The 13,810-nt window shown below is 42.4% G+C and overlaps 1 protein-coding gene across 3 annotated transcripts in view; it reads right to left on the reverse strand.

Annotated features, from left to right (window-relative positions):
* PIGQ (phosphatidylinositol glycan anchor biosynthesis class Q) overlaps nucleotides 1-13,810 on the reverse strand; it is a 45,026-nt gene that overhangs the window by 11,554 nt on the left and 19,662 nt on the right. For all 3 annotated transcript variants that reach the window (XM_067534061.1, XM_067534059.1, XM_067534060.1), the window contains exons 5-9: nucleotides 6,934-7,060; nucleotides 5,594-5,747; nucleotides 2,990-3,101; nucleotides 1,208-1,288; nucleotides 51-165 (exon numbers count right to left, since the gene is read on the reverse strand). In XM_067534061.1, coding sequence (XP_067390162.1) covers nucleotides 51-165; nucleotides 1,208-1,288; nucleotides 2,990-3,101; nucleotides 5,594-5,747; nucleotides 6,934-7,060 — 589 coding nt within the window. The remainder of the gene's footprint in view (nucleotides 1-50; nucleotides 166-1,207; nucleotides 1,289-2,989; nucleotides 3,102-5,593; nucleotides 5,748-6,933; nucleotides 7,061-13,810) is intronic.

Genomic DNA, 13,810 nt, shown 5'->3' on the forward strand with positions numbered 1-13,810 from the left:
TGTGAATGCAAAAGCCTGTGCTTTGGCCAATGCGCTGGTGTAGGACCAACCTGCGAGTCTGTAGGATCTGCAGAGCCGAAGGATGACCGAATAAAAGGGCAGAGAGTCAATGAGGTCCACTAGCAGATGGATCAGGCCCTGCACAATCACCACCAGCAGACGGAGCTAAAAAGAAACAGTTATGTAAACAGGCAGAACTGAGGAAAGCAGTTGGGCTAACAATATCAGATGGGACAAGTGATTTTGGGGGCTTCCAGTTTTGGGTGCTCACCACTAAGCATCTTCGACGAGTCAGATTTCCAGAAAGTGCTAAGCACCCAGCCTATCAGAATTGGGCTCCTTGAAAATCTTGCCCTGTCTGTAACAGTAGCCTTGGTACTAGTGGCAAAAGCATGTGGTATACTCTACTTTCAGATAATGGGCTGGCATATTAAAGGCCAATGTGGAGAGTTCAGGCTTCTGTTTCCAATAGCATCCATCATTCTGTCTAGTAGCTGCTGATAAATAGGTACAAACCCTTATCTCTCCTGCAGTGACTAGAAATAGCTTGCTTCTGACTGAAGAATCCATTTATAGAGCATTTAAGCAGGAGCATACTGGTTAGAAATGAGTTCTCTGCTTCATATCCTCACATAGCCCCTTGCGATTGCTCATTTGAGCTCCTCCTTTTGTCACACCATCTATCATTTTTTCTGTCACACTCATTTGAATCCTATGCTATTTTTACCCTTCTCCCTTTCAAAGGAGAGGCTAAAACTATGCGAAGGTTACAGCCTTTCGTGGAAAAATGTGCATCCATGCCTCAAATAGGACTGGTCAGATTGGACAGAGTCCAATTCCCTTCCCAAAGTCTTGCCAAGTAGATTTTAATGGAAAAGGTTAATTTCCAGATGGAAAGTTCTGGGTCAAACCAGAGGTGCAGCCACCCCAGGAAATGGGAGGGAAAAATTAAACATGGCTCCAGGGGAAAGACAGTGGAGCAGTTTGTCCTGATGACTTTGATTTTCTGGGAATTCCCTTCAGAAAAACACAAGCATGGATCCTGAATTCCATGTTTGGTCCACATTGCCTCTGTGCAAGAACCATTCCTGGGACAGTCACAGGAATATGATATTTGTATGTGGCTGGGGGAAAATGACTAGGAATCATTTTCATATTTTATTCACATATATAGATGAGATGTGATCATCTCTAAAGGTCATCTTACCAGGGTAAACACCAAGTAATACAGTGCAGTCGTGGGCAGAAGAAAAAGCAGGATTGTAAATAACAAAGTGCCAATAAATAACTGGAGGAAAAAAGACACAATAAACCAATGTTAGCAGGGTACCGGCACAAGACATTTAGACAGTATTAAGTGGTTAGACTCTAGGCATGTTGAATATTCTCAACCCCCCTTCCGCTCCTGACACTGCTTCTGAGCTTACCTGGTTGGTGAGTAATACTTTATTACTCTGAATACTTCGTGATCCCCACTTCAATAAATGCCCCTCCCCCCCCCCCTTTTTTTTTTTAAATAAGGCTCCCTCTTATGGCCCTCTGTGCTGCAAGGATAGGACACACCAGGTCCTGACAGCTTTGACTCCATTGCAGATGACTCAATGCTTCTATTTCTTTTTAAATACAAAATTTTGAGCCAGATCCTCATCTGGCATAAATCAGCATAGCTCCAACATGGCTCTTTAGCTTTAGATTCCATTTTCCATAACAGAGAGGATACAGGAAACTAATAATTATCATTTCTTCAGAAAGAGAACATGGCCATGACACACTGATACCTCCAGAGAGTCCTTCCCTAAAGGCAGAACATCATCATGGACTTGAGCCCATAACCAGAAATACACCATAACTCACTCCTAGCCAACTTGTATTTCACATTTGTTTTTCCCTAAATAAAGGGTCCTCTCTCACCCCACCGCCTTTTCTTAGCAAAATCATCATGTATTAGCATCTCAGAAACTCTTTTCACGTCTATGCTTTGAAAGCCTGTTCCCACAGAAGCCACTGACAAAATTCCCACTGGCTTCAATGTCAGCAGGATGAAGTTTCTAGTGCCAGACCCATTATCAACAGTATAAAATGGGCTAGAACCCTGCCCCAACATAGGCAGCCTTTCCGACACGGATGTTCTGACTTGCCTATCAATAGGGAAAAGAGAAAAAAATAGCTCTTCTAGTATTGTGTAAGAGGCTTGAGATTATCTGTTGCAATTCACTGAGATGCACTGCTCCCAGAAGTTACCAAATAGCACTTCAGCAGAGATTACAAAGGCAAGATCAGAAGCTGCAATGGAGCTAGCCACCCTCTCAGTCTATTTATCACTGTACCTGCAATTCTCAAATTCAAGGCAAGTGAAAATATAAAAAAGTCTGCCAAGAAGATTTTTATACTCAGGGCTATTTAAATGATTCTTTTTAAATCTGGCCAGAGCAGACAGGCTCTGACCAACTCTCATGTTGTTTCCAATGCATTTTAGAATTAAAAAAATGTAGATTGACTCTATTTCAGAAAAATGTTTTCTACATCCTGGTGAAAATGCGTGGGCCAAGTGCCAACCCAATGTGAATTAAATAGGGTATTTTACTAGAAACACTAAGAAGCATGTTACTATGGCAACACTGCTGGGCACCACTATAATTATTTGGTATATTATTTAAATTGCCTCCCTCCCACATATCCACTCCCCTACCCTTACCCTGAGAGGTGATGAGCATCTTCAACTCTCACTGAAATCGCTAGGGCTGCTCAGCTCCTCACAGGATTAGTACCCTGGAATACGAGGAGGAATGATGGACCTGGGGTACAGCAGATGTACCCAAGAATTGGCTCGAGGAGCCATGTAGACAACTTGCCAAGACCTGTCTCAATTTGGATATAATGGAGCAGTTGGTGGTCTGTACTCCAATATGAAATGACATATGATCAGGCCATTCTGCAGGACTTTGTGGCCAGAATGTACTGAAGCACATCCTAGATACTCTGTCACTACCTGATCCAAGTCATAGGAGCAGGAATCCACCCGCTGTCTCAGGACATTCCACTTCTTTCCACGGAACAGGCGCCACAGAGATGACAAGCCATAGATCTTCAGGCAGTAGAGCCTATGCAAAAGGGAGGAATACCACAAATTAGAACCAAGAGATCCCCAGCTACACCACAAAGCAATTGCCATTACGGCACTCACACTCTCCATTCAGCAGGGGCTGGATATTAACCTACTGAAGTCTCACAAGTTCAAGGAGACAAAACACATTAATCAGTGAGATAAAACAAAATATTGAATAGCTGCTCATTCAGTGAGCAGGGGCAAGCCTGTGCCCTGAGTGAGGCAGGGAAAAAATAGTGGTTAGGGCACTTAGCTTAGGATTTGGGAGACCTGGATTTAAATTTCCTGCTCTGCCACAGACTTCCTGGATGACCTTGAGCAAGACCCTTAGCATTCCTGTGCCTCAGTTTACATCTGTACAATGGAGATAATTCTAGTTCCTTACATCACAGGGGTGTTGTGAGGATAAATACATTAAAGATTGTGAAGTGCAATCTACTAATATCTCCTGATTAAAAGCACTATATAAGAGGTAGGTATTACTAATTTATTATTATTATTATTTAAATACTTCATCCTAATGCACATGCACAAGGTGGCCAAATTAAAGATTCCACTGACAACTTTAATTCTGGCATTTTCTAACTTTTTAGTGCAAACCTAATGTTCTTTTAACATAGTTTTAAGAGTGCAATTAAAATATATAATCAGTTTAAACCCTAAACCACTATTGTGAAAGTGGCAGTGAGGAAACTTATAAAATAAAGGAAACCAGTTGAAAGGAGCATAAAGCAACTGGCGTAATGCTACTAAGGGTCTGGTGAAGCTCAGAACAGTACAGTAATCCATAGGCTAGAGTGTTCCCAGGACAACTCAATTTTTGTGCACCTACATCCATATTCCTCTGACTCACCCTCATTCCCAGTCCGAAGCAATCAATGACCTAATGTCAAATATCAGTGACCTGCCTGTCTGATATTGCACCTGCCATATCTGTTATGTCTATTTGTATATGTACACTTGGTGTCATTTATTCACTATGTGGCTACCTTGGAAACAGACCCCCAAGAACTCCATATCTTCTTGGCCAGTGAATCTGCTACTTAAACAGCATTCTTTTACTACAGAAATTCTCCTCCCAGTTACTCAAAATCCAGGATTTTGTGGTAGGTTTAATATTTGTTATTATTTATTATTTGTTATTATTACTATTATTATTTATTATTATTTTATTATTTGAGCTCACTGCCTGGTTCTCCCTCCCCACCAGGAGTCATTCTCCAGAGCTGAGTGAGCTTGCTGAAGGCCTCAAGATGAATTGTCTTGCATAGCTATACTTCTAACAAGGACACATGAACCCTGCAGACTGGCACTCCAAAGCCCACAAGACAAAAGTGATTGGCATGGAAGGAGCTTCTGCCGTCTTCGCCCCCGCCCACCCAGCTTCCTCCCTAAGAGAAGCAGAGCCCCTCATGCCCTTTCTACAGCCAGGAGGAGGGACTTCCAGTAAAAGAACTCTGTGGATGAGTTTCCTGATAGGCACTATTGCTATTAGTCCTAAATCCTCTAATTAATACAGTATGATTCCTAAATTAGACAGCTCTAGACCTTTAACCAGTCCCAGTCTACCTGGGCAGCCTCCTCTGAAATTCCTTCTGCCCTCTAACCTCTCCACCACCCTTGCTGGGAGAATGCTATCTCTATACTTATTAGGCAGACACTTCCCTATTTATCCCCTCAGCTGTTTTGTCTCTTCTATAAAGGCTGCTATTCTCTATCACAGTTTGTGATTTAGAGGATGCACCCGTGTTAATGTAGATCATCAGCAGAATACACTGGATTTTGAATTCTTATTGCAAGAATAGCTCTGACATACTTAGTACAGAATGGGACACGAAAGGCAGAATGAGCTTCAGCCATTTACACACATATCCTTGGCCTTCTCAATTTGCACTCATTTTCCTGGGACTGTAAAGTGCACATAGCCCTCTAGTGGGGCAGAGGGAGTAATACAGCACCAATTTAATCACAAAATCGGGCAACCTGAGTGTTGCAGTTGAAAATCTAGACAGGATACTCCATATGGATGCAAAGGGTTGCCAGATTTGGTTGGATGTATTCCTGGAGATTTCATCACATGACATAATCTTTAATTAAAGTTTAATCTTTAATTCCTGGAGACTCCAGGACAAGCATGGAGGCTTGGCAACTGTAGCAGAGAGGTCACTTCTTGAGCAGTCTTAAAGACAAGTTATCCCCTCAAATCTAGGACTCCTGGACTAACTGATGTCTCTCATTCCACTTCTCAGCATACTTTTACTTTTCTAGCTGCCACTGTTGAAAGGGAGAAGACACTTAGATGTAAGACACTTGGGATGCTTGTATAGCTCAATGCTGAGACTCAATCATTTGGACATAACATAATTGGCCAAATTCATTTCTGGTTTACACCTATTAAATCAATGGGGCCACACCAGGGATCAACTAGGCCCAATATGATGTTTGGACCAGATATACCTGAGAAACAAACTGGTAAAATACACCCACCTGGCTCCATAGACATAGAAGCAGTAGATATGGAAGGTCAGGAGTGCAATGATGTCAGAGAGGATGGAAAGCGCCACAGTTAGGCCCAGACAGGCTGACAGGCCAACATACCAGAGGATCATCTCAATGAATGGAGACATCAGATCGATATAGCCTGGTGGAAGTTGGAAGAGTAACACTGTACAAAGGATATTTAATTGCTATCTGGAGCCTCTTACAGATGAAACTCTTGATGGCCTCAGTTTCTCTCCCCCTGACCCCTCACAGAATGCTGCTGCAGAGATTAAAACCAAGATCACATGAAAGTAAAAACCGCAAGTTCTGTTAGACCGCACTCTTTACAATGATTGACAAATACCACCCATTTGCTTCCTGATCCTCTCAGCCCAGGTGTGGCAGTTTTAGTGAAACACACATAGGGTGACCAGATGTTCCAATTTTATAGGGACAGTCCTGATATTCAGGGCTTTTTCTTATATAGGCACCTATCACGCTTCACCCCGTCCTGATTTTTCACACTTGCTATCTGGTCACCCTACACACATGGACACCCGCTCAGCCTGTCCAGACAAGTTCATCTTGCTCAACATAAGACTTACAGAGGTGTCAAGATTTCTATTCATCTATCCTCCAGGATCAATTTTTCAGGAACATACTAATCCATTACTGATACATTTTCACCACAATCTCCTACTCCAACAGAAACCATCACAAAGGAGTTGTTACAAAAATGGTCTGTGTAACATTTTTAGCGGCATGAAGCTTCTCCGATCACCATCAACGTAGAGTGAAGCCTTAGAAAAACAGAGCTCTGCTTCATTCATTAACGGTTTATTCAGTGTTCAATGTGGCTATTTTCCCACATAAAAATATACTCTTATGACCAGTGAGATTCTATTTCAAAGTGGGGGAAGGATGCATGGAAGAGATGGTTAGAAGTGCTGTAAACTAAATTGAAGTCAGTTACAGGACAGATCCTGTACTTCAACCCCAAAATAAGATTTCCACCACCACGGGGTCAAACTACTATTTGTAGGGCAGATAAAAAGTCTACAAGGGAACCTGAACCTTTTCTGGGCACATTGTTGCCAAATAACTTAGCTCCACTATGTCTCTTACTTTCTGGAAAGCACTAGCTGATCACTGAACTTATTTTGCATCATTTCCTTGTGTGGATTCCATGAATCCAAATTTGGCTCATGTTCCCAGACCAGAAAGATTCACATATCAGTATGTCCTTGCAATACAAATTCTGATTAATCATACATCACTGCACAATCTTAGACACTAGGAAGGGAGAAGTGAGAAGGCAAGATGAAAGGTTAAACAACTGCACTTACTAATCCATAGGTGAATGTGGTAAAGGAAGAACCGGCCCAACACCTGGTCCAAAGCCCGGTTCATTTTTAAACCAGCTGGCACTCCCATTAGCCACTGAAGCAGGTCCTGGAGCTCTTCGGCTATATGCTGCCAATGTAAGGAGACAAGCAGTCTTAGTTAATGGAAAGCTATTACACTGTACATGCACGACTCTCCTCACATGCACTGATAGAGGAGTGGTGAGATTTTTCCAAAGCTAAAACCTTTGGAGAAAAACTGCCTCAGTGGGCCCAAAAATATTGTAGGACTTACATTAGAAATAGCATATATCTCATGATGAGCAATCCCTTTCTGAACTGTAAGATACCACCACCTAAGAGCATGATCTCCTTAGAAGCCTTGTCAGAAGTGAGATCACAGATTGTGCTTCTGACTACCCTTTTGCAGGGTAGAAGAGCAACCTGGGTGAGTTTCACAGAAGGATCTCATGAGATAGTGAAACTCTTGAGAGCTGAGTAAACGTAGTTTACACAAAGTGACACATAGCACCTTAAAGACTAACAAATTTCTGTTGGCACAAGCTTTCATGGGCTGCAACCCACTTTGTCAGATGCACGAAATGGAAATCACAGATAAGGGATGGCCACATTAATACTACCCTATACCGAAAACCAACTGACCACAATACATACCTTCATGCCTCCAGCTTCCACCCTGGACACATTACACGATCCATTGTATATAGCCAAGACCTAAGATACAACCGGATTTGCTCCGATCCCTCAAACATATATACCTCCTATCTGTGATTTCCATTTCATGCATCTGACGAAGTGGGTTGCAGCCCACGAAAGCTTATGCCCACAGAAATTTGTTAGTCTTTAAGGTGCTACAGGATTCTTGTTGTTTTTGTTGTATACAGACTAACATGGCTATCCCTTGGAAAGTGACATATATTAGAGATGATCAAATAGTTAATGCTGAGAAATCTATCTGCAAAAGACTACTATATAAATAGGCTGGGATTCTGAGAAGAGATTGAGGCCATGTCTTTATTAACAAAAAGGGCACTGTACAGTTACCACAGGAACATGTTAGCTATCCCGCTATAAGAACACACACTTGGAGTATGACAATGCACTTGAAGTGTTTCCCACAAGGTAAACTAGGTGAGGTCAGCCACAGGAGAGCAGCATAGTGCGGATCTTGGCTAGTCATCTTGCAGTAAATGCTATAAGTGCCTCATCTCCAATTTGTACAGCAAGATAACTATCACGTGTTAATTACCTTGCTCTAAAAAACACCTTTATGTCATTGAAGACAAAGCCGAAGGGAGTCAAGTGCCCAAATCACAGACTCCTTTGAAAATCCCATACATAACCAAAACCATACATATGCCTACTGATGGATCATGCAGGAGAATCTAGACTTGGTACCCAAGACTAATCTCTCGATGCATGTGAATAATGTCTGTTCATCCTAGTCACACAGACGCCCTTGAGTTTATAAACATAACAGCCACACGTGTTTAGTTTAGTAGCAGGGTTACAAGTTACATTTTCAATGTGAGAAGAGTTTTCCTTGCCAACAGGATTGTCTGTTTATGTCATCCAGTCTCCTTTGCCCTCACATCCCTTAAAACATGCATTGCAAGCCAGAGCTGTCTTGTACCAATGAATCTTGCCCTCATTGTTGAGAAAGAAGTGCTAGATGCTTTATAAATAGAACTCCTTTAATATTTAACGTGTCGGAGCTGTAGCTTAGGAAAAGGGCTTTTTATTTTAATTAAATATTTAAATGTTTGAGAGCAGTCCTTCTGCAAGGTTGTTTTCTGGTATGGAATATTACCAAAGTCCTTAGATGACTCCACTTGTAGTTAAATCCTGACTATTGCAGAGAATTGCTGCATGGAGCCATGGCTATTGTTGCTTTGTAGGCCCTGGAGTGTAGCTTCTTGTGGCTTTTGTGCTGTTGGATGTTTTGGAGCCGACTGACAGCAAGAACAAAGAGACTAAAAGACATGACTTAAGAGTCCAATTCTCTAGCTGCAGTCCTTAATACTGAATGTGCCTGATATGAATAGATGAGATGCAATGCCTTACATGGAAGTCATTTCATTAAGATGCTGTGGGAGCATCATCAACCCTGAGAACACTGCTAAAGTGGTTTAGATCAGATCACTCTGGAACGACTCTCTTGTTTAACTGCAGTACATCTGTTCTTTTCACTATTTAGAGACTTTGATGGTGGTGTGGAATCAAAGGAGAATGACACATGCCGGTTCAGAGGAGGTAGCAGGGGCAGGAAAGAGCTCTTACTGGTGGTCTCATAAAATTCAGAGCAAACCATAGCTCTTCAAAGCCTAAAGAGCTGTTTATCTGCTATATGTTTGTATAGTGCCTAGCACAACAGGCCTTGGTTTCTAGGCACTATTGGAATATAGCTAATAAATAATAACTTTCAAACTAAGGTCTTTTCTCCTTGTTTTATTTATGGATTAGAAGAATATGACTGACAAGGGACTTGCTTTAAAGTCTGACTTGAAAAGCATTCAGCTATCACTAATATAGCATCAGAAGCATTCAGTATGGTGTACTTGGGGCATAATCTGTGACAGATAATTAACAGGTGACTGCACCAAACAGCTTACAGTTTAAATGTATGAGCAAAATTAATACAGAACGTAGATAGCATGAGGGGGATGGCCTTTATAACCACAACACTTCACAGATGGCGAGTTAGAAAGGTTTGTTTCTTTATCAGACAGAGAAGAGGACTTAGTACAGATCCATTATGCAACTTTTGGGAGAAGGGGCAGCTTGGAAGAAGGCAGAGTCAGGAGCTGCCAGCAGGGAAGCTTGGGCTGAGCAGAGAAAGTGGGAAGATGTGTAGGAGGAGGTGAGGGCAGATATGGAACTAAGAAAGGTTATATTCCACTATACGTTCAGACAGCTGATTCCAAAACTGGCCTTTTGTACTGCACTCAACTACTTCTTAGAAGTCTCTGAATCACATCTGCTTCACTTACTGACAAAAGCAACTTGTTATTACAGTCAGCCCTGCACAGCTAGTCAAGCTGCGAAAGAGGGAGCTGGAGCAGATGATGTCTTGTGCCTCATGGACAATTGCCAGCTAAGTGCTTATTCTACAATCATTATCGCTGTGGATGATGAATGATGGGGGAGGAGCACAGCTTGATTTCCAAAGAGCAGGTTGGGCTTACAGTGCTGGCAACTGGAAAAGAAGGTGATTTACCTAATTTTTGTCTCCATAGACAGGGTTAGGGAAGCTGTGACATACCAAGGTACAATCCAGACCAGTGGGGGCTGCGTCATCCCTGCCCTGCAACCTGGGGTGCCTTGTAATGCCTTACTGTTGTAGTTTCCAGCCAGGACTGCTCATAAACAGCTTACCAGCATGCAGGTCCCCCCCAGATGTGTTTGTGTAACTGCAGCCTGCCAGTCATGCCCTGGCTCTCACCAGCCTTCATTATACTGCAGGGTGACCCCAACATGCTCCCAGCCCCAATTTCCCTCCCTAAATGTATGTCTTATACTGTCCAGCCCTCTCCTGGACAGTCCAAATATAGTAAGTCAATTATTCCTTTAAGGGAATAACATACTCATAACTTGCCACCCTAAATGGAGTTACCCAGACACTTTAGCTTAAACACACTGGATTAGATAAAATAATAAAACAAGTTTATTAACTACAAAGAGAGATTTTGAGTACAAGCAATGAGGTACAAGAGTCAGAAATGGTTACAAGAAAAATAAAGATAAAAACGCTTTCTAGTGCCTAATTTAACAAATTATATTAGATTTAAAGGAAAATTTCTCACCATATGCTTCCAGCAATATTACTGACCAAGGTCAATATTATTGGACAAGATCAGGACCCCCTCCCCCAGAGTCCACTGGCTACTTCTTTTGTTTTTTCAGGTGCAAAGAGTAAGATGGACAGGGTAAGAGAGAAAGGTCTCTTGGCATGTTTGCCCCTCCTGTTTTATAGTTTCAGTCCCTCTTTGAAAAGCATTTCCAGCTGAAATCTAAGAGACGAGGGTGGGGGGGAAGTCTCATCTCGTGGAGGAAGGAGATCTCAGGCTATAACTTTGCTCTTTGTCCCTGCCCCTCTTTCTTGCCAGAGAATGGCAACTTGATAGGTGATGGCCCATCAGCTTTGTTGACACGTGGCTAGGATGTTAGCTCGCCCTTTGTTTTTAAGAAACTGGTTTAGCAACTCATATCAGGCATGATTTCAGCTTATGTTCAAAACTTTACACATAATGTTGCTACATGCATTTTACCATGATATTACTGATCAGCAACTTTTGAGTTTCCAAATGATACCTCCCAAGGTATGCCTTGTACAAAGACCGTTACAATGTGTGTTGGGTGTGAATACAGACTGCATTCCGTCACAGAAGGGATGGAAGGCGTAGTGAGTCTAACCTACAGTATGCTGGATGGATTCCAATTAGCATGGAACAGAAGAGAGGAGCAACAGGACGGGATCTCTAGAAGTGAGAGAGGCAGGAGAGAAGAGGCTTGTTTTGAATGGGATTAATAGGAGAAAGCAAAGAAAACTAGGCACTGCACTTCTTCCTACACAATTAAAAGCGTGCATGTATAAAATTGACTGAGGCAATTCTCTTCTCTCAAGGCCAGAAACTGTAGAAATAGATTAATTTATCTTATTTTTACTATCAGACCTACTGATGCAAGCAGCCCAGAGACCAATGCCATTAGCCAACCCAGGGCATATATCAGAACTAGGATAGCATGGAGCACTCGGAAAAGTCATAGTAATCCAAAACATAAGGAAAGTTTTTACCACCAAACTTGGCAACATTTAACCAGCCTGACAGACCTCCAGTGCCAGAGATAATGTGTGCAAGATGGAGATGCAGCAGCTAGTGAAAACCCACTGTAGGATGGATCAGAGGAGATTTTGCTGTCATAGTGGAAAACAAAGTGGTGTTGGCTTGCACCACAAGAGCTGAAGTCATCAGGGTGGTATTTCTGGATGGCTCAGGCCACATCTTTTATGTGCACTTGAAGCCTGATCCGTGCATTCTGAAGTCTATGAAAGAGCTCCCATTGAATTTAGAGGGCACTTTATGTGCCTACAGTAAATAAACCAGGTTCCTGAAGCAAGAAGAAATTGTAAGGGCATGAAATCTCACCGATAATCATGGACAAACCAGTAAAGCAATACCTTAGACAAACAGGGAGGAGCAAACAAAGAACATACAGAAACCCAGAGCAAGGGAGTAGTTCAAAACTCCAGGGAAGTAAGCTCTTGATTGCACACCTCTCTGTATTTCTGAGACATCATAGGCTACTTAGGTAAGGGGCCAGAAGGAAGTAATGGATATAGCAACCTCTAGGTGAAAACGAATGATTTATCTACATGATTGAAAGAAGAGAAAATGAGCCACTCATACTGTTTGCCCATCCAGGACAAGTGGTATGGTCCAATGCACTTTGAGCACTGAGAGTATCCATCTGCCACTGACACTGGGCAAATGGAACACTTCTTGAGTCCACGCGTGCACATGGGAACACAGTCAAAAGCCACTGCCCTCCAGCCTTGCTAAGAAATCAGATGCAGAGAGCTGGGGATTTACACTGGTAATTGCAAGTAAAGGAGAGCAATAGAGGGCAGATTATCTTCCAGCTAAAACACCTCTACACAGGAACCGACTTCAGAAAAATAATTTACAAAAATATTCCGAGTTTATGCCTCACATTAATCCTACCATTGGATCAAATATTGGAAGGGGAGATGTATTCCAACCATCACCCTCTCTTCTTCCTTTCCTAGCAACACTGCTGAAAGAGTGACTGAAACTGGGCCCACCCTTGAAAGTTTGACTAGACAATAGCAATGAGACACATTAAACTTGTGTGGTAAGTGCATGATAGGCACTTTTCTTGCTGTGTCTGTGTCCCATGCAGAAAGATGATCACAGGAGTGGTAGTAGTTTTGCTCAATATATTATTAGACACTGTGAGGAGCACTGAGCAAATGAACCAACGGCAGGGGAGCTGTGAGTTCCTGCCAGTAAGTGGAGGAAGAGGAGAAAATAAGTTGCTGATGGAATTCCTCATAAATTGGACTAGAGTTCCTTCCCATCCAGAAGCTGGAGACAGAGTAAAGTGAGGACACCTGCAGCAGAGGCATGGTAAGACAAAAGGAAAGATCTGTCCCTCTCTCCCAGAAACCAAAGGGACGGGACAGAGAAGGGACGATGTTGCGCAGCCTTACCACAGCAATCATCAATAGGTGACAATGCTGAGTCAAAAAATGATGGAACACCATCACATACTGACACAACATCACAACACAAACGTTGCAACTCAAGAACAGGATGCGCGCATTTTGTGGTTTTCTGCAGCTCCACTGAATGACAAAGTGGTCCTTTACCTATTAAAGGTAGAGCTCTACTTACATAATAATTTACACACAAACACACACACAATATGTTCCTAAGACAAAAAGTGACAGCTAAACTGGAATTAAGATTGCTGGTGCCTTATTATCCTGACATATATGTTCAAGTTACACATTTAAAATATATGAAATTAGGGGCTTGTCTACACAACTAGTTAATGCACAGCAGGCTGGGGAATGAACGACAGTGCACTAGCATGCCAGGTACTCATTAACCTTGTAGAGAAGTCCTTAGAGCCAGAAAACCAGGATGCTCTGTGTCATGCTCACTCTTAGGTAATTTATACCGGCCATTTAGGGCTAGAGGTTGGAGAATGGCACAGGAGAAAGTGAGTTTACCCAATCTAACATTAGCACACCTGAGAGAGAATGTCATTGTTACATACCCTGACTAGCGACTGCCCTCAGAACCCGCCACCAACATGCTCTCACCAAACATAC

This window comes from Emydura macquarii, unplaced genomic scaffold, assembly GCF_026122565.2.
Source record: "Emydura macquarii macquarii isolate MOO-44397 ecotype Brisbane River unplaced genomic scaffold, CSIRO-AGI_Emac_v2 contig_3374, whole genome shotgun sequence".
Taxonomy (NCBI): Eukaryota; Metazoa; Chordata; order Testudines; family Chelidae; genus Emydura; species Emydura macquarii.